At 34.7% G+C, this 21699-nt stretch overlaps 2 protein-coding genes across 2 annotated transcripts; both read right to left on the bottom strand.

Moving 5' to 3' along the window:
* Positions 1 to 649: 649 nt before the first annotated feature.
* On the bottom strand, positions 650 to 4093 carry LOC137638454 (rhodopsin-like). Its single transcript, XM_068370525.1, has 2 exons — positions 4000 to 4093; positions 650 to 1910 (listed from the first exon to the last, which is right to left on the bottom strand). Exon 2 carries the CDS (start codon positions 1908 to 1910, stop codon positions 777 to 779), a length of 1134 nt encoding a protein of 377 aa, XP_068226626.1. The 5' UTR covers positions 4000 to 4093; the 3' UTR covers positions 650 to 776.
* A 12690-nt stretch (positions 4094 to 16783) lies between these two features.
* On the bottom strand, positions 16784 to 20102 carry LOC137638453 (rhodopsin-like). The gene is made up of 2 exons (XM_068370524.1): positions 19978 to 20102; positions 16784 to 18105 (listed from the first exon to the last, which is right to left on the bottom strand). The coding sequence occupies exon 2, from the start codon at positions 18103 to 18105 to the stop codon at positions 16972 to 16974; it is 1134 nt and encodes a 377-aa protein (XP_068226625.1). The 5' UTR covers positions 19978 to 20102; the 3' UTR covers positions 16784 to 16971.
* Positions 20103 to 21699: the final 1597 nt, after the last annotated feature.

The raw sequence follows: 21699 nt of genomic DNA, 5'->3' as shown, positions 1-21699 counted from the left end.
TTCCTTTTCCTGCAAGATATTTTATATCAAGAAAATCCAATATATCTTTGTTCATTTCATATTCTTTAAAGCTAAATATATGGCCCTTTTTTTAAATCTATATAGGATGCCTCAGATCTTCTAATTTCACCAAATTATATTATATGCAAATTTATTCTAATCAATTTCTTAGTAACACAGCAAGGTCTTCTTCCCTAGACAGGGTCCTTACATTGTTGATGCAAGGTTCTGTTTACATATATATTCATATGCACAGTATATATATATGTATATATATATATATATATATATATATATATATATATATATATATATATATATGTGGTTGTAGTTTCAATTTCTTTTAAAAAATCTTTCCGAATATCAAAGAGAAAAGTTGATTATTGCATACAGGTAGACAATTAGCATAATATACATAAGAATAACTGGAATAGTCTGAACAAATGACATAATATTTCTACGGTTTTCATTATACTTTTTTTCCGAGTAAATTAGTATATGAGTCATCTTGTATTCTTATTATATGAAATATTTTACTCTCAAGTTTGAGTAAACATCAAAAGTCAGATAAGGAAAATCAAACAGATGTTTTGATTCTTTCTTAATGCAAAGGATTTATTAAGGTATTCATGAAAAGAAAAACAATAAAATCTGGATATCTAAATCGATCGTTGCCATCGTTTTGGCTTCGGAAATGGGACAATGAGTTGTTTTTCGTCGTCTTATCATATATAAAGCAGTTCAATGCTTCTTAATGGCGCATTTCCTGGAGATTTCTATTCCTTTTCATTGGTAGATGCAACTGTCGTGGCATCAGAGGCGTTGCTGGCATCCTCATCTCTTTCAGTAGTGCATGAGAGGCATGGAATCTTCTTTTCCATAGCGGCTCTGTATTTGGGATGACTGATAGCATAAACAATAGGGTTGTACACTGCATTGGCCTTAGCAAAGACTGAACCCCAAATGGAAAACAGAGGAGTGACCATAGGCTTGTATAGAAGACCTGCCATATTGATGACAAAGTAAGGAGTCCACGCAATAAACCATAGGGACACAGTCGTTAGGGCAACCTTAGCAAGACGGCATTCGCTTGAAGTCTTTTTAGCTTCTGGGTCATTTCTCAGGGACTTTACACCCATTTTTTTAGCTTGTTCCCGCATTTGTTTTTCATGGTTGAAAACAGCTTTCATGATGAATGTATAGCAAAAGATAATCAAGAATAGAGGAAGGATGTAGCAATCTGCGGCATAAAGATACAGGTATACTTGACTATAAATATCTTCAGAGAGGTAATCAGTACCGCAGGCGGTCATGTTGCCTTCAGGAACATACCTGCAAAAGCCAAAGAGAGGAAGAACACCCCAGAATAGTGTTTGTGCCCATACAATGAAAATTCGTAGTAAAGCGCCATTGACAGTCAAGGGCTGTCCTGAAAGGCCCTTGACGATGACATTGTAACGATCCAAAGTGATAAAGACCATCGACCAAATAGAGGCAGTTCCGAAGACTGAACCCAACATTCCATATATGTGGCAGGCGACATCGCTGAAAGCCCACGTCTGGTAATAGCAGTTGACTAGAATTGGTGGGCACATGCAAAACATCATTCCAAAGTCAGATAGAGCCAAATTCACGACGTACATATTAGCAGGAGATCGGAGAGACTTGGTGCACATGAAGACCCAGATGACAACGAAGTTACCACCAATGGCAAGGGAGCCCATGACGACCATCCAAAATGCGATCAGATTATACCAAAGAGGGTTCATAGGAGGAAACTGGTACCAGTGGGTATCAACCATATAAAGGAGGTCATGGGGAACCGTGTCAACTACGGTATAGTTGCCGTAGGGGTTTGTTGAGGGCATACCGCTACTGGCCATGTTAGTAGGATCCTCCCAGTATCCCATCTGCAATAAAACAGAAAAAAAACCAGGATAAAATTTGATAAAAATTAGTATTAGCAAAAAAAAAAAAAAAAAGAATGAGAAAGAGTCAAAGATAATTTTCAAATTTGGATATGTAAAAATTACATATTAGGCGTTGCATATAACATTTTCGGATGACCATAGTTTGTAATTAAATATATTCATTATCCAAAAAGAAAAATGTGTGGAATGTAAGACAATACGTCTATAAGTTGGTTTAGATAATGATATCTAACTGCTGTATCTACGTTTAAATAATGTTGTACATCAATTTACTGCCTTGTGGTCAGCATCACCGCCCCACCCCCCAGTAAAAGACGTTTACCCTAACGTAAAATGTTCCAAACTCAGGTGTAATCAATCGAGCAGTCTCAAAAGTCATCAAAGATGGCAATTCAAGGCTTTTCTTTCTACTTGTGAATATTTCAAATTTGTACAACCAGTAATAAATGGAAGAAAATACAATTTTTCATTTTTATACAGATTCTGAGACTTCTTCGCGACACTATTGTAGCAGACGAGCTTCAAGATTTTAACCCTTTCACAAGAAAACATTCCTTTCAGATATATTAGGCAGTAATAGCTTTCTATTTGCAAGAAAATAAAAATTCAAAATATATTTGGCTCTTTCCTGATCACAATTTATATAAGTGAAGATTGAATATTTTTAGCTACGACTACTCTGAAGATGAAAAGCGCACAACCAAAATAAAATTAACAATACTTGGGAGTTCAGTATGAACAATATGGGACTCTTAAGAAAGTATTTTCGCTTTTTAATGGTTTAAAGGTTGAGCATGAATGAGATGGGCAAGGGACAGGACAATGTCCTAGAGACTGGGCATACAGTGTATACATATAATGATCAACACATAAAACCCTCTTCATCAACCTAAGACCAGGAGGGCCAGGCAATGGCTGTTGAAGACTCAAGAGGTAGACCAGTCGGGTCACCCAACCCGATCACAATACCCCCACACCTTACTCAAAAAGATTGTGATGCTGCACACACAAGAAACTACCACACTCAAGCGGGTCTCAAACTGTCGTCCAATACATGGCCCAACAGGAACGTTCCCAATTACCACAACCCTTTAAAATAGTCAACTATTTCAAAATTACAATGAACGATGAACATCGAATATTAGAATCATGCTTGGACTACAGCGGTCAAAGATTGTAAGAAAGTAAGCAAAAAGATATGTACATTTCATTACTCCATGACTTGCTTGTAAACTTGAAAATCATTTGGCTATCAGGAAAATAATCTAAGATTTCATGTGCGAGTAATTCTAAGGATCATCAAAGTTATGAGGAAATACTTCTGAGAATGCAGCGCCTCTGTGTACGCCATGGAAGTCTTACGTGGATTATCAATTGAATTCAAAGCCTCAAGTTTAGGGTTCTAAAGATAAATCACCTTTTTTTATATTGAACAACCAAAGCACTGAAACATTGATGTTATACATTGCACAACAGATAAGCAAAGATAAATTTGATAGGAATTCTTTGGAAACAGAAAAAAATAACAAACAATGTATACACACACACACACACACACACACACACATATATATATATATATATATATATATATATATATATATATATATATATATATATATATATATATATACATATATATATATATACAAACACAAATACACACAAACACACCCATATATATATATATATATATATATATATATATATATATATATATATATATACACACATATATATATATATATATATATATATATATATAATATATATATTTATGTTAAATATAAATATATAAATGATATACATATAAATATATATATATATATATATATATATATATATATATATATATATATATATATATATATATATATATTATATATATATACGTCTATATATATGTATATATATAAACACTGAATAGTGTTTTTTTTATTATGAAATATGTTGAACAAAGCAGAATTATGTTAAAAAGGTGGAGAAATAGAGATAAAAGATAGACTGAAGAACTTAACAAATTTTAGCCTCTTTTTACCCTATACTCCATTTCACGCTCTCTCCTTACCTTGATGAAGAGATACGATGAATCGGTAGAACACGTAGCAGTTGCACGAACGACAGATCACTTGTCTGTTCGAGATGCTGCCAGGGCTGTGAGTGGCTTCCTCAGCGACCAAGCACCTTATATACTCCGCAGATCACTTCACCCTTAACCGGAAAATTAGCAAAGAAGCTCAAGGAATACACGGAAATATGCCAACACTTTCCTAAGTTGCTCCCTAATACATGAGAAAATAACAATCGTATTTCGGAAAAAAATTGCAGATGAATAAATGTATAAAAGACCGTCCAAATATTCATGAACACAAACACTCTCACATGCATATGCTGTATATCTTCTTTCCTTTTATTATTATTATTATTATTATTATTATTATTATTATTATTACTTGTTAAGCTACAACCCTAGTTGGAAAAGCACGACGCTATAAGCCTAGGGGCTCCAACATTTCTGATCGACATCAGAGCGGAAAATATTGAAAACTTCGGACCAAGGTCCGCAAGATTATTTAATTAACTAGTTCAGTAATATGCATCTATTTTTGTATGTTGTATACTTTCGTCACAATGCTGTGTATTTTCCCATAACGAATTCTCTTCTGCCACTGTTGTTTGTGCTACTGTATGTATCATTAAATCACATACACTATGAAAGTAATAATAACACCACACGAAATTAAACATGTCAAATATATTACAAAAACTAGTCAATGTCATTTTAGAGGTAATGATACTTGAAATGCCAGAATAAAAAAAAAATACAAATAATTAAAGGAAGTAAATAAATAATGCAAACAACAATAAAAAACTTATGAAATGAATATCTCGAGTATATTTCCGGAAATAGTCAATACACAAGAGTTCGTTCAAATTAAAACGAAGGTTGGGCCAAATATCGGCCTTTTGTCAATAGTCGTCGTCTCCTATTAAATTAAAAGATATTATTTCATTCAGATTGGCTCTAATGCCCATCAAGGCGGTCATCAAAAGATCCTACGAAATTCTTCAATTCTTTGACAAAATAAACAGAAAACCTTAAAGCCATTAACAGTATACAGTAGACTGATTATTATCCAGTAGTTCAACCCTTTTCCTCCACCTCACTATAAGCATTTAATGGTTTGACACGCTGGTGGGAAGAGATTAAGTTCTTTGACAGATAATCAGAAAGAATAAAGTCTTTGCCAGTATAGAAAGATTATATCTAGGTTATTTTTCTCCAAGGTTAATTTTACTACTGAGAGAGAGAGAGAGAGAGAGAGAGAGAGAGAGAGAGAGAGAGAGAGAGAGAGAGAGAGAGAGTTTTATTCTTTATTCTTTGCCGTATAACATGAAGTTTTAGAAGATTTTGCTTTAGTTATATCTAAAAATTAAAGAAATATACAACTGAGAATTATTTAGCCAAAATTGTTTATAGTAACCATTTCAGCTTGTATGTTGAGACCAGATATTTATTTAAAAGGAAATTAGAATTAGTTTCTATTACTATTACAACTAAAAACATCACATGCTGTATGTTTAACTATGTTGGGTATGACGGGTTGGCCCCAAAGTTCGACCGTATATTGACGTACCTATTCACAAGTCAAACCGGCTGCTAACAGGAACATGCGGATGTTAAACATAAACACAAACGTACTTACAAAAGACGGGCGTTGCAATGGTTCCCGGCAGACGTACGTCTACCTCATACGGCATATAGGCCTACTCTCCTCGACAGAGCAAAAAAGAGGCAATTTTGGCTTACGGGAGCAAACAGGAGCAAGATACATGAATATGTGATCTCAGCATAATTCTTTGCCTCTCACTCGATCCCCAACCACAACACCGCCCTAACAGGTTCCTACAAAGCCTTCCTCACTCCTTCTCCATAGTCCATTCTCAAAACATGCCCACACCATCTCAGTCGTGATACTCTTGTCATCTTCGTGATCCTAACTATTCCTGCCATTCTTCTTATTTCATCATTTTTCAGTCTATCAATCAGTGATGTTCCCATAATCGACCTCAACATTCTCATTTCTGTTTTCTTCAAGCCTACGTTTCCGAACCAAACATTAACACCGTCAGGTACAGAGGTCCATTGCAGTCAATTGGGTGACCAAGGGTCATTGGTAGCGTATAAAAGCCCCGTTATTCAGGATTTTATTCATACGTGGTAGCATTTTAGAATCAGTAGATTTCACGCTCAAAATCATCATCGAATACACACCCTGTCAAATTCTCCAAATCAGCGGTCACCAACCTTCCCAACTTCATGGATCCCTAAATGCATAATTCTAAATTTGGCGGAACACCAGCAAGAGTTTTTAAAGAAAGAAGGTAAATATACTTATATAACTAGAACGGGCACTGGGTAGACCCTATACCTTCACCACCGCAACTTTTGTCACGAAAAACCCTGATGATGATGTGGGTATTTGATCCCAAAACAATCATAAGATAGGCAATTGAACTGAGCATATTTGCCACTAGTTTCATGCAAATCAGATAAAAGTTGGCCACGATATGGCAAAAAGATGTTTTTCACCTTTTTGTTACCTTTGCATTATCTTTTAACCCAATCACTCCCTAAATATAATCGAATTCTCCTTGGATCATGACCAAGCATTACACCAAATTTCATGAGATTCAGTTACATAGTTTTTGAGTTATGCGAAGCACAAACACACAGACAGACATACAAACAAATAAATACACAAACAAGGGTAATGGCATCACTATATCATGTTGTATATCACAAGATAGGCAATAGAGATCTGCACATTTTGGCACTAGTTTTACGAAAATCTGATAAAAATTGACCACGATGTAGAAAAAAGACATTTACCTTTTTGAGACTTTCACCATGACCTTTGAACCCAATCACTCCAAAATCTACGTGAATTGTTCTTGGATCATGGCCAGTCGTCCCACCAAATTTTATGAGATAAAGTCAAAAAGTTTTTGAGCTTCGTGATTCGTTTTTTACCATTTCGTGACATCGACCTTGACTTTTGACTCAATCGCTCCCTAAATATCATCAAAATGTCCTTCGATCATGGCAATCATCCCACAACATTTTATGAGATTCGGTCAAACAGTTTTCGAATTATGCAAATCACAACCACGAACACAGACATACACACGTACACCTATCAAAATATAACCTTCGCCGCAAAGAAGTTGGCGAAGGTAATAACAAACAGAGAACTCTTGATGTATCAATATTAAATGCAAGTATTTCATATAAAGTTCAAGATTAATTATTAAAAAAAATTTAAATTTCAAGTTTATTACACAATTTTAGTGAGATATTTACAAATTCTTATTTGAAGTAAGCTTCAATTACGTTACTGCAAAATTTTATGTCATTCCGAGATCGGTAGCGAGTCCTAATTGCTGTGACATATATGAATATCTTTTCACACAAATAGGTTGTTAAAAATTTAATAAAAAATTCCTTGATTTTCACTAAGTGAAGAGTTTTCACATTTTATGGAGAGCCAAAAATGAGGTCTTGATAAGGATGACTGGAATTTAGATTTTTGAGAATATATTAGATCGATGAGTATTTCTTTTTCATTCACGCTTAAATGTTTAATGTTATTTTTAATGGTTGCTAGAAACTGATCTATCATCCGCAAATTGCCATCCCTGGGATCTTCTTCCTTTGTGTTACAACAACCCAAAAATATGTCAATGACTGTAAGTGCTGTTGAATGAAGTGCTATCACACAAGAATCCTTCAATAATGATGTCTTCAGCAACCATTCTTTTAAAGCACCTACTTTGTTTTGCATATTTCACTGCATTCTTTGAAAATATTATGCGGTTTCATTAGTCTGAGTGTTTTGATTGCAAAGGACTTTCAGAACACACAATAACAGGATCTTAAATAAATCCAAGTTTCATCATTTCTTTTCAACTCCATTTCAAATGTTTTTTCTAAAGGTGCTTGACAAGGACTGGGGATGCTCTCATTCATTGATTAGGTCACGGTTTATTGAAGTATTAATATTATCAATAGTTATTCTATCTTTGGTTTTACTAAAGCAATACAAAATGTCAGCTTGCTTTTCCTTACTAATTATGGGTCTATTATATTCTATTTTATTTGAATCTGAGAGCCAAAACATAAAGGAAGAATTGGTAATTTGAGCAGCAGTTACCCATCGTGTTTGACAAGTTTCACATGAAACTGTTGCACGGCTACTGCTGAAACAGGGAAGGTAGGTAACTGTATTCGATACGGTTATGAAACAGATAGAGTATGTTCCGTTTTATTTAGGCCTACACTACATCAGGAAAAATTCATTTATGATGTTTAATTTATTCTAATTAATATTACTTGTTAGTTGATTAATTCTGTTTTTTTCTGGTGAAAGCCGGATTCAAATTTTTAATGTTAAATCTGCCTAAAATACTAAATTTGCAACACTGGATTCTCTGTCTTCTGTGAAATTTGTATCAGGGTTTCCTGAAAAGGATTGAGAAAACGAAAATTGAAATAATATCCAAATTTTTCTGCAGACTACCAAAATTTTCGTCATGGATCACTGGTTGGCGACCGCTGCTCCAAATGTGTTAAATAAAAAAAAAAAAACCTAACTTTATCAAAAGTCTCCACTTCCTGTAATTGGAAGGTACTCACCTTCCACTGTGGTATCTCTGAAATACCAAACAAGATATAGGGTAAAAATCCATTGAAAATAAGAAGAGTTACAGTGCTTTCAGGGAGGGCACCCTGAAAAGATTAAATTACACCTGATAAATCCCCTAAAATTTATAACTATAATTGTTTTTGATTGTTATATGCTTCTATAACGCTTATCAGCTATATTATATCAGAAAGAACAGTATTTCAGCTTTCCTTTGGTACATCCGGTATTCATATTGGACCAAAATTAAGGAAAATAATGCAAATAACATAAAGTGGTATATATATGAAATCAAGCATACATGAGATGCATAACTTTATTTTGTTTGAGGGAACAAGCTCCTTATCAACACCACAATTTTCATTATTACCAGTTTCATCTACGCCATTGAGATCATCATCATCAACACTGCAATCATCGAGATCATCATCTTCATCATCATTGACATCATCATAATCATATTGTACTTCATATCATAATCAACATATACACTAGTATAAATATATACTACATGACCAACAAATACATCATCATAATCCTCACTCTCATCATCCTTTCCATCACCATCATCATTGCCAAAAGCAACATCAGCAGAGTTATATGAAAATTATAAATCTTGAAGTTAATATTATGTTAACATTGCATTCTGGAAACCAACTGAAATAGTAGATTCAAACTGTTTATTTTTAGGGCTAATATTCATTCAAAGTACAACTCATCATCGCCGTTCACATCTATATCCATAATTAGTGGCTCTTCATCATCATGGGGTAGCTCATTGTCGCAGGTTTTCAATGAGCATAATTTAGAACACTTTAGATTGTTGGCCACGCAAGTACACTTCAAAAGTCGGCATGACCTAAAGCAGTTACATGAGATAAGCAACATAACTGCTTTTGGTGCCGGTGTTCCATCTGACCAGTCGATCGGCAACTCTTCCTTGTTGCTTTATCCAGAGTTAAGATTCCATCCATGATTATGTGGTGAGTGGATGGTTAGGAGAGTTTCAAGACTTCTCAATTTGCAGCTTGGTAGTTGTCTCTCAATGTGTGCTTCTAAAGGGCACTTGAATAGAGTGGAAGCTGGTGGAGATCGATCTGAGCCTTTTTTGCATCAAAGAGGGGATAGCAAAGATTATTCACACTGTATATTTGTTTTTGCAGCATACATTTACGAGGTAAATGCTTCTAATTTAGCTTATAGTTCCTCAGATACAGTCATCCTCTTCCTATTTGTTTGAAAATGCCTTGTGCATCAACATCCCTTTTAAATATATTCAGTGCAAAAATTTTCCACGACCAGCTAATGCACCGACACTGTCACATCCAGTAAATGCATGAATATATAGTGATGCATTATAGTCGGAAGGCTGACATTTTTTTTGACATCAGTGTATTCCATCTTAGCTTGGGTACCGCCTGTGATGTACATTGCTGCCTTTATGTCACTACCTGAGGTAAGCGAGAGCACAAGTACACCAGTGTTGTCTGCCAAAAAAATGAGGGATTTGTATTCTTATGCTATTGCCTGAGCTGCATGTAGGATAAGATGTGCGTCTGCTTCTTCTTCTATGGAGCAGAGTACTTGGACAAGATTTGATCTCTATTCTTGCGACAATTTGAACCATACTCCACTCGGCTCAAGGAACTGTATAGAACTTTCTTGTTTTAATTGTTTGTGCAAAATTTGGTCCATTACACAACACTCCGTTTGCATGTGATATTTTTCAACTGAATAACTCCAGTTGTGGTTTACCTCCCTTCTCGTTCAACATCCTTGACGGATATTTTCAAGTGTGTATCAATACATTAGTGTTTGTTGACCAAAAAGCTTCATTCATCACTTCTGGGAATATGAAAGATATCATAAGACAGGAAATATTTGTGTAAGTCAAAGTATTTGGGTAATGAAACAAATGATAACGAGACTACTGCATGCACAAAGATGTTACCTTGTAATCTCGATTCTCAGTTACTAAATCAACATTAGCCAAGAGCTGTATCCAGTTGGCTCCATTTTTTGATGATCTGTCATATTGCTGAGTCAAATCTCTTTCCCACAAGGCCTGCAGCAGAGAGGACACATTGGCAAACATAGCAACTGTGGCTGTTATACATCAGCAGCCACGTGACCCAAATGAGACGGATCCCCTGGGTGCCACATACCCCAGGTCAAGCTTAAGAAGATTCAAACGAAGACGCAAGTTTAGCCAGAATAGGCCGATCCTGGCCTTATCGAATTTTGTAGTAATTAGAATGTAGTCTTATCTTGATACCATCTTTAATGATCCCCTTCTGTATTCCTCACCATTGTTAGACCTTTAGTGGATAGAATAACTTTGTATCGTTCTATGTATTCAGAATGAGCACTTGGAAGATTTAATTATTTTTTTTCAACTTGATGTATTGTGACTAAACAATTCCAGTGAAATTGCATTACTAAAGTAACTGTTCAAGTAAACATGCTCAGTATTATTTTTGAAGATTTTCTTTGTTTTATTAAAAACTGTTGAAAAGAAACAGATTAAACTCTCTAGTTATCCTCGTCTCCCGCATTTCTTATGTCTTAGCCACAACACTTACAAGGCCACATTACAGAGATGCAATGTTACCAAATATTTCATGTTCACACTTTGTCTTGTGTACAAGGGTCATTCCATCTATCATACAGGCAGAATTTCGTGGTATCACTTTTGCAGGTAATGCATTTTTTCCAATACATTGGGATGCACTGATTTGCTAGTCTTCCTTGGTATACCAACTGCAATGGTCATAAATCAAGGAACTGGTCCCAGTGTGTAATGAAGAACCTCTTGCATTTAAAGTTTCTGTCCCTGAGCAATCAATAGCAGGTTTCCAAAAAAGTTACGTGGTGCTCAGAAAATTATTTCTTTCATTGTCTTCTATTTGAGTAGCATAGTTTTCTTCCTGTTTATGAAAGTTCCCAGCTTCATCTTTGGAATGAAGTAATTAAATTTAAGCCCTGGTACATCAAGTTCCAGACGGACTGGTTTAAATAACAAGTATGCCTAATTACCATGTACTTTTGCTAACACTAAATCTTTGGCAAAAGATTCAGGAGCAACAGTAGCATTGCTGATGTTTATCAGGTCTTTCGACTTTTTAAACCCGATCATTAAACCATCAGTCAGGTTTACAGTCCCAGAAACAGCTCTCTCTCTCGTCCTTAGAAGTCCAAAACTGCTGCAACTAGGCATATTCTAGATGTGACAGGTTAATGAGAAACATATCTCTCAAAAGATTGATGTAACTGCTTCAGTATTCTGTTATGAGATAGCATCGTGTCACAGCGCCAGTATTCAAACTAAAGCGACAAGCTCTTCCTAGGGTTTTGATGTCTTTGTTGATCGTTTCTTTAATTGCCTGATTCACAGGTATTCTGTGAACCTATCTGAACAGAAAATTTACCCTTTTTAAATGCATGATGAATGCTGGGATGACTCTCTGGTAGCTGAGATATTTCAGTATGGTGATACGGAAGAAAACGTGTGTAGTTTATTTTATCATATGCAAAAAACAACAGGGCATACATGCCATGTGTAAATGCCAGTTTTCTTCCCTGGAAGCTCAGATGAGATACAGAAGCACAACTACCATATCGATATAGGTCATCCATTATTCGGATATTGGACTGTTGTTGTGTCTAAACTTATCCAGAAAAGATGAGAAGTGATGTAGCAGATTCAGAACCTGCTCATTCTACACAGATTCTTCATAGGTTTAATTACATATGTCATCATGGAGATCACATATCACTTCTAGTCCAATTTGCACAGCTGTTTTGAGTTCTGGGTGGTTTTCTTCTATCCAAAGCAGGAACTCCCACCATGCTAACTGCAGTAGAACCTCTCAAATATACTGTATTTATGGCATCTGACACCTCTGTTATACTGTCTCAACTTCAGTACACTGGTAATGGAACCTAAAGCACTGACCCCTGCTTCAAAGAGAATGCTTCTATGCCACCATCCTGGAAACATTTGCTAATAGTTGACAGGAAATTTCATACAATGTGAAAGGCTCCGATTCACAAGGCAACTTGACAAACAAGGAACCACATAAGGTCCTTGTGCAGGGCGGTTTTGATAACATCTGAATGGTCAGCTTCGACCGTCTTCAAGCTATGTGGACCCATCCTCTCCCCAGATATGTAAAAGGGCAATGGGATGTTTTCCACATTTAGGCTTTGTTGCTTGGATAGGGAATGCCAGGTTCTTGTTCTTTCACTGACCATGGTCCAAAGACTCTACATTGTACTGCAATGCTGTTTACTCTATGTGAAGTTCCTTCTCAAGTCATTGTCTTCTCCATTCTGTTAATGTTGTCCCATACGACTGTCATGAACTCTTGAGGATGAATACGCTCTGGAACAGCAACAATCCCATTGGCTGCAGAGAGTTACCTCAGTCACAATTCAGTTTCATTTCCTCAATCATCATGTATGCCACACCATGGCCTAGCCTGTTCAGCATCTGAATAACTTCAGTGATCCCAGTCAAGGCCTTCACTAGACATGGAAACAAAATAGGTTTTGGTGGAACTTGAGAACTACGACTATCACCATGCTCCATATCTTGAGTGTACAAGTCAACCAATATTTCAATTCGCCTGGTTGGACTCTTGCAAAAAGAAACTGTTTAGCCTCTGATGGTGAGTTACACACACTTTCACTAAGTCACTAAGTCTTTCTGGGAGATATGTTCAGTGGTTCCTGTTTTCAGGATATTTAGGAGCAGACCGTAAATGCATGGCGCGGGTTCGAAGAACTTCATATACCTCAGTTGTACTGGTTTGGTATGACTCCACTTCTTTCCTCAACCTTAAAGAGGTGAGAGTTTGTGTATTGTTATAATCAACTAAACTGTACTAGTTAGGACCACCAATACTAGGTTGGTTTGCTGTGAGCAATCAGACAAAAGTCTCCCACATTCAGAAATCAGCATTGGACAGCATGGTGATGAAATGGCCAAACCCGACAATAACAAGGACATGTCTGAGGTCTTTGTCCTGCAGCGGACCTGAAAGGGCTGCATTTCCTGTTGTGTATGATATATATTCTTACGAAGCTGCTCTTGTATAAGAGTAAATATTTTATTCATGTATTTCAGTTGTGTATTCACGAGATGTATAGCCAGCTCGTAAGGTGAGTTCTATCCATGTAGGTTTAAGTAATGTATGTGAATTACATAAGACTTTGGTCCTTCATTTAATGGTATTTTCATCCATTTCATCAAATGTAATTTTACATTATTTTTAAAAATTGACTTTTTGTTTCACCTATTTTGTTACGAAGTCTTATGAACACCAGGGATTCATAATTTTTGTTTCCAAGTGGTTAGAAAATGCATGCAAATTCTCGAATTAGATTTATTCTTTTTTATAAAGATACGAGGGTTGGTGAGCAGTGTTGTAACTTTTCATGGAATATATTTATTGTTGTAAAGGGTGTTTTATTTCGATCACCAATATTTCCTAACAGTGCTTTGCTCATAATCCAGGACTAAGAAATGAAGTAAGAATTTATTTTTTAATAGTTAATACTAAGTAATCACCCAGCTTTGTTTTGAGTGTTACTTAAGAGACCTTTTGATATTCATTGTTTTTATATATTGCAGTCTCTGAGTTATGTAATATTCTCAGAGCTCAGGTACTATTTTTTTCTAGTGTAACAGACTTATGTAATATAAGCAGGTGAGTCCTGGAGCTCGGGAGTGTATGTAATTCTTCAGCCGTAATATACACACACACATATATATATATATATATATATATATATATATATATATATATATATATATATATATATATATATACATATATATATAAATATATATATGTATATATATATATACATATATATATATATATATATATATATATATATATATAAAGCTATAAAGCTTATATCATCATCATCAGACATTACCAGTCCACTGCAGGACAAAGTCCTCAGACATGAACTTTCACTCCCGTCTGTTTATGGTCTTTCGTTGACATTCTGTATTAACAATTTTGTTTAGTTCGTCAGTCCTTCGTCTTTTCTTCCTTCTACTGCTTTATTTGCAATCCCTAGTGACCCCTTCTGCTATTCTGTGTCCCTATTATCTGTCCTTTTAATATATCCTGCCCATGACCATACCTATTTTCTTACATGTTGTTAGAATATTCTTTACTTTATTTTGCTCTCATATCATGTTTACAGGTGTTATTTCCTATTGCTCTTTGAGTTGTAACTAGCTTAAGTTCTAAGGCATTAGGAAGACTACAAGTTACTGGTACATATATTAATGCTAGTAGGACTATCTGATTGAAAATTTTATTTTTAGAGAAAGTGGCATTTTACTTTTCATAATCTCATTTTGTTTGCCAAAAACTTTCCATCCCATCCTTAGCCTTCTTTTAGTTTCAGTCCCATGTCCCAAGGAAACACTCCCTGTTTGTCCGAAGTATATACATTCATCATTTTTATTGGCGAAATTATTTCTCATATCATTAATTTATAACATTGTATAAAAATCCTCTGCAATCTTTACCCCTCCATCATCATTTAAAGCAAATAACTGTAGGCACCCTTTTCCAAGTCTTCTTTCCATTACTATGATGCTTTTTCCTTTCCCTGGTGTTTCCGTAACTTTGATCTGACTGTGTTTACGAAAGTCTTGGTATTTGAGTCAGAACGTCGTTTTTAATAGTTCTGATAATTCTATTTCACCTCTCTTGGACTTTAACCCCATTACCAATGTTTTCTTTATTAAGTTTTTGGTGTTTCTTAATAGTTTTCCTTGATCTCTCTTTTTTTTGGGGGGGGGGGGACTTTTTCATCTATCTCTTCCGCTGATCCCAATACATTTTTTTAAATCAATGCCAATTTCGTCTTCACTTTCTTCTATTGAATCATGTATCAGGGAGAGCCTATTTAATATTATTTAACTAAAATCATCAGATTTTTTTCTTCCTACAATAGTGTTTATTTTCTTTTCTGAAATAAGTTCTTTCTTTTTCTTTCCTTAGATTTAAACGAATAGAATATTACTTATCTTAATTTTGTGCTGCTTAATTTTAACTCGTGTAACACTGTAAAATCTTTAAAAAGATTAAATTTTTCACTGAAAATAAAATCTATTTCATTTCTATTTCTCCATTTGGGTTTCTACATGTAAATTTTTTTATGTTGCTTCTTTCATAAAAAAAAAAAAAAAGGTGTTCATGATCTTTAGATTGTTTCTTTCAGGAAATTCTACAAGGATGTCTCATCTGTCATTTCTTGTGCCTACTGCAAATTCTCCTCTCTTCTATTAACCAACTTTAAATTGCGACATGTTGTTTCAAAGATTTCTCCAGGTCTTCATAAAAGGTTTTCATTTTTTCCTCTATACGGGATGTTGTTGGTGCATAGGTTGGAATGATCCTCAAATAATACTTCTGATCTAGTTTGATATTCAATCCTGCTATTCGATAACTAATATAAAAGATTTCCTTTTCCTGCAAGATATTTTATATCAAGAAAATCCAATATATCTTTGTTCATTTCATATTCTTTAAAGCTAAATATATGGCCCTTTTTTTAAATCTATATACGATGCCTCAGATCTTCTAATTTCACCAAATTATATTATATGCAAATTTATTCTATTCAATTTCTTAGTAACACAGCAAGGTCTTCTTCCCTAGACAGGGTCCTTACATTGTTGATGCAAGGTTCTGTTTAAATACATATTCATATGCACAGTATATATATATATATATATATATATATATATATATATATATATATATGTATGTATGTATATATATATATATATATATGTATATATATATATATATATAAATATATATATATATATATATATATATATATATATTGTGGTTGTAGTTTCAATCTCTTTTAAAAATCTTTCCAAATATTAAAGAGAAAAGTCGATTATTGTATACAGGTAGACAATTAGCATAATATACATAAGAATAACTGGAATAGTCTGAACAAATGACATAATATTTCTACGATTTTCATTATGCTTTTTTCCGAGAAAATTAGTATATGAGTCATCTTGTATTCTTATTATATGAAATATTTTACTCTCAAGTTTGAGTAAACATCAAAAGTCAGATAAGGAAAATTAAACAGATGTTTTGATTCTTTCTTAATGCAAAGGATTTATTAAGGTATTCATGAAAAGAAAAACAATAAAATCTGGATATCTAAATCGATCGTTGCAATCGTTTTGGCTTCGGAAATGGGACTATGAGTTGTTTTTCGTCGTCATATCATATATAAAGCAGTTCAATGCTTCTTAATGGCTCATTTCCTGGAGATTTCTATTCCTTCTCATTGGTAGATGCAACTGTCGTGGCATCAGAGGCGTTGCTGGCATCTTCATCTCTTTCAGTAGTGCATGAAAGGCATGGAATCTTCTTTTCCATAGCGGCTCTGTATTTGGGATGACTGATAGCATAAACAATAGGGTTGTACACTGCATTGGCCTTAGCAAAGACTGAACCCCAAATGGAAAACAGAGGAGTGACCATAGGCTTGTATAGAAGACCTGCCATATTGATGACAAAGTAAGGAGTCCACGCAATAAACCATAGGGACACAGTCGTTAGGGCAACCTTAGCAAGACGGCATTCGCTTGAAGTCTTTTTAGCTTCTGGGTCATTTCTCAGGGACTTTACACCCATTTTTTTAGCTTGTTCCCGCATTTGTTTTTCATGGTTGAAAACAGCTTTCATGATGAATGTATAGCAAAAGATAATCAAGAATAGAGGAAGGATGTAGCAATCTGCGGCATAAAGATACAAGTATACTTGACTATAAATATCTTCAGAGAGGTAATCAGTACCGCAGGCGGTCATGTTGCCTTCAGGAACATACCTACATAAGCCAAAGAGAGGAAGAACACCCCAGAATAATGTTTGTGCCCATACAATGAAAATTCGTAGTAAAGCGCCATTGACAGTCAAGGGCTGTCCTGAAAGACCCTTGACGATGACATTGTAACGATCCAAAGTGATAAAGACCATCGACCAAATAGATGCAGTTCCGAAGACAGAACCCAACATTCCATATATGTGGCAGGCGACATCGCTGAAAGCCCACGTCTGGTAATAGCAGTTGACTAGAATTGGTGGGCACATGCAAAACATCATTCCAAAGTCGGATAGAGCCAAATTCACGACGTACATATTAGCAGGAGATCGGAGAGACTTGGTGCACATGAAGACCCAGATGACAACGAAGTTACCACCAATGGCAAGGGAGCCCATGACGACCATCCAAAATGCGATCAGATTATACCAAAGAGGGTTCATAGGAGGAAACTGGTACCAGTGGGTATCAACCATATAAAGGAGGTCATGGGGCACCGTGTCAACTACGGTGTAGTTCCCGTAGGGGTTTGTTGAGGGCATACCGCTACTGGCCATGTTAGTAGGATCCTCCCAGTATCCCATCTGCAATAAAACAGAAAAAAAAGCAGGATGAAATTTGATAAAAATTAGTATTAGCAAAAAAAAAAAAAGAATGAGAAAGAGTCAAAGATAATTTTCAAATTTGGATATGTAAAAATTACATATTAGGCGTTGCATATAACATTTTCGGATGACCATAGTTTGTAATTAAATATATTCATTATCCAAAAAGAAAAATGTGTGGAATGTAAGACAATATGTCTATAAGTTGGTTTAGATAATGATATCTAACTGCTGTATCTACGTTTAAATAATGTTGTACATCAATTTACTGCCTTGTGGTCAGCATCACCGCCCCACCCCCCAGTAAAAGACGTTTACCCTAACGTAAAATGTTCCAAACTCAGGTGTAATCAATCGAGCAGTCTCAAAAGTCATCAAAGATGGCAATTCAAGGCTTTTCTTTCTACTTGTGAATATTTCAAATTTGTACAACCAGTAATAAATGGAAGAAAATACAATTTTTCATTTTGATACAGATTCTGAGACTTCTTCGCGACACTATTGTAGCAGACGAGCTTCAAGATTTTAACCCTTTCACAAGAAAACATTCCTTTCAGATATATTAGGCAGTAATAGCTTTCTATTTGCAAGAAAATAAAAATTCAAAATATATTTGGCTCTTTCCTGATCACAATTTATATAAGTGAAGATTGAATATTTTTAGCTACGACTACTCTGAAGATGAAAAGCGCACAACCAAAATAAAATTAACAATACTTGGGAGTTCAGTATGAACAATATGGGACTCTTAAGAAAGTATTTTCGCTTTTTAATGGTTTAAAGGTTGAGCATGAATGAGATGGGCAAGGGACAGGACAATGTCCTAGAGACTGGGCATACAGTGTATACATATAATGATCAACACATAAAACCCTCTTCATCAACCTAAGACCAGGAGGGCCAGGCAATGGCTGTTGAAGACTCAGGAGGTAGACCAGTCGGGTCACCCAACCCGATCACAATACCCCCACACCTTACTCAAAAAGATTGTGATGCTGCACACACAAGAAACTACCACACTCAAGCGGGTCTCAAACTGTCGTCCAATACATGGCCCAACAGGAACGTTCCCAATGAGTTACCACAACCCTTTAAAATAGTCAACTATTTCAAAATTACAATGACCGATGAACATCGAATATTAGAATCATGCTTGGACTACAGCGGTCAATGATTGTAAGAAAGTAAGCAAAAAGATATGTACATTTCATTACTCCATGACTTGCTTGTAAACTTGAAAATCATTTGGCTATCAGGAAAATAATCTAAGATTTTATGTACGAGTAATTCTAAGGATCATCAAAGTTATGAGGAAATACTTCTGAGAATGCAGCGCCTCTGTGTACGCCATGGAAGTCTTACGTGGATTATCAATTGAATTCAAAGCCTCAAGTTTAGGGTTCTAAAGATAAATCACCTTTTTTTATATTGAACAACCAAAGCACTGAAACATTGATGTTATACATTGCACAATAGATAAGCAAAGATAAATTTGAAAGGAATTGCTTGGAAACAGAAAAAATAACAATGTATATATATATATATATATATATATATATATATATATATGTATGTATAATATATATATATTTATGTTAAATATAAATATATAAATGTTATACATATATATATATATATATATATATATATATATATATATATTATATATATATACGTCTATATATATGTATATATATAAACACTGAATAGTGTTTTTTTTATTATGAAATATGTTGAACAAAGCAGAATTATGTTAAAAAGGTGGAGAAATAGAGGTAAAAGATAGACTGAAGAACTTAACAAATTTTAGCCTCTTTTTACCCTATACTCCATTTCACGCTCTCTCCTTACCTTGATGAAGAGATACGATGAATCGGTAGAACACGTAGCAGTTGCACGAACGACAGATCACTTGTCTGTTCGAGATGCTGCCAGGGCTGTGAGTGGCTTCCTCAGCGACCAAGCACCTTATATACTCCGCAGATCACTTCACCCTTAACCGGAAAATTAGCAAAGAAGCTCAAGGAATACACGGAAATATGCCAACACTTTCCTAAGTTGCTCCCTAATACATGAGAAAATAACAATCGTATTTCGGAAAAAAATTGCAGATGAATAAATGTATAAAAGACCGTCCAAATATTCATGAACACAAACACTCTCACATGCATATGCTGTATATCTTCTTTCCTTTTATTATTATTATTATTATTATTATTATTATTATTATTAATATTATTATTATTATTATTATTACTTGTTAAGCTACAACCCTAGTTGGAAAAGCACGACGCTATAAGCCTAGGGGCTCCAACATTTCTGATCGACATCAGAGCGGAAAATATTGAAAACTTCGGACCAAGGTCCGCAAGATTATTTAATTAACTAGTTCAGTAATATGCATCTATTTTTGTATGTTGTATACTTTCGTCACAATGCTGTGTATTTTCCCATAACGAATTCTCTTCTGCCACTGTTGTTTGTGCTACTGTATGTATCATTAAATCACATACACTATGAAAGTAATAATAACACCACACGAAATTAAACATGTCAAATATATTACAAAAACTAGTCAATGTCATTTTAGAGGTAATGATACTTGAAATGCCAGAATAAAAAAAAAATACAAATAATTAAAGGAAAATATAATAAATAATGCAAGCAACAATAAAAAACTTATGAAATGAATATCTCGAGTATATTTCCGGAAATAGTCAATACACAAGAGTTCGTTCAAATTAAAACGAAGGTTGGGCCAAATATCGGCCTTTTGTCAATAGTCGTCGTCTCCTATTAAATTAAAAGATATTATTTCATTCAGATTGGCTCTAATGCCCATCAAGGCGGTCATCAAAAGATCCTACGAAATTCTTCAATTCTTTGACAAAATAAACAGAAAACCTTAAAGCCATTAACAGTATACAGTAGACTGATTATTATCCAGTAGTTCAACCCTTTTCCTCCACCTCACTATAAGCATTTAATGGTTTGACACGCTGGTGGGAAGAGATTAAGTTCTTTGACAGATAATCAGAAAGAATAAAGTCTTTGCCAGTATAGAAAGATTATATCTAGGTTATTTTTCTCCAAGGTTAATTTTACTACTGAGAGAGAGAGAGAGAGAGAGAGAGAGAGAGAGAGAGAGAGAGAGAGAGAGAGAGAGAGAGAGAGAGAGAGAGTTTTATTCTTTATTCTTTGCCGTATAACATGAAGTTTAAGAAGAAATTGCTTTAGTTATATCTAAAAATTAAAGAAATATACAACAGAAAATTATTTAGCCAAAATTGTTTGGAATAACCCTTTTAGCTTGTGGATTGAACCCAAATATTTATCTAAAAAGGAAATTAGAATTAGTTTCTATTACTATTACAACTAAAAACGTCACATGCTGTATGTTTAACTGTGTTGGTATGACGGGTTGGCCCCAATGTTCGACCGTATATTGACGTACCTATTCACAAGTCAAACCGGCTGCTAACAGGAACATGCGTATGTTGAACATAAATACAAACGTACTTACAAAAGACGGGCGTTGCAATGGTTCCCGGCAGACGTACGTCTACCTCATAC

This window comes from Palaemon carinicauda, chromosome 3, assembly GCF_036898095.1.
Source record: "Palaemon carinicauda isolate YSFRI2023 chromosome 3, ASM3689809v2, whole genome shotgun sequence".
In the NCBI taxonomy this organism is placed as follows: Eukaryota; Metazoa; Arthropoda; class Malacostraca; order Decapoda; family Palaemonidae; genus Palaemon; species Palaemon carinicauda.
The sequence above is the reverse complement of the archived record's forward strand: the minus strand, read 5'-3'. Positions and strand labels throughout refer to the sequence as shown.

Coding starts and splice junctions, on each gene's coding strand:
- LOC137638454 (XM_068370525.1), bottom strand. CDS start 1,910: ATGGGATACTGGGAGGATCCTACTAACATGGCCAGTAGCGGTATGCCC.
- LOC137638453 (XM_068370524.1), bottom strand. CDS start 18,105: ATGGGATACTGGGAGGATCCTACTAACATGGCCAGTAGCGGTATGCCC.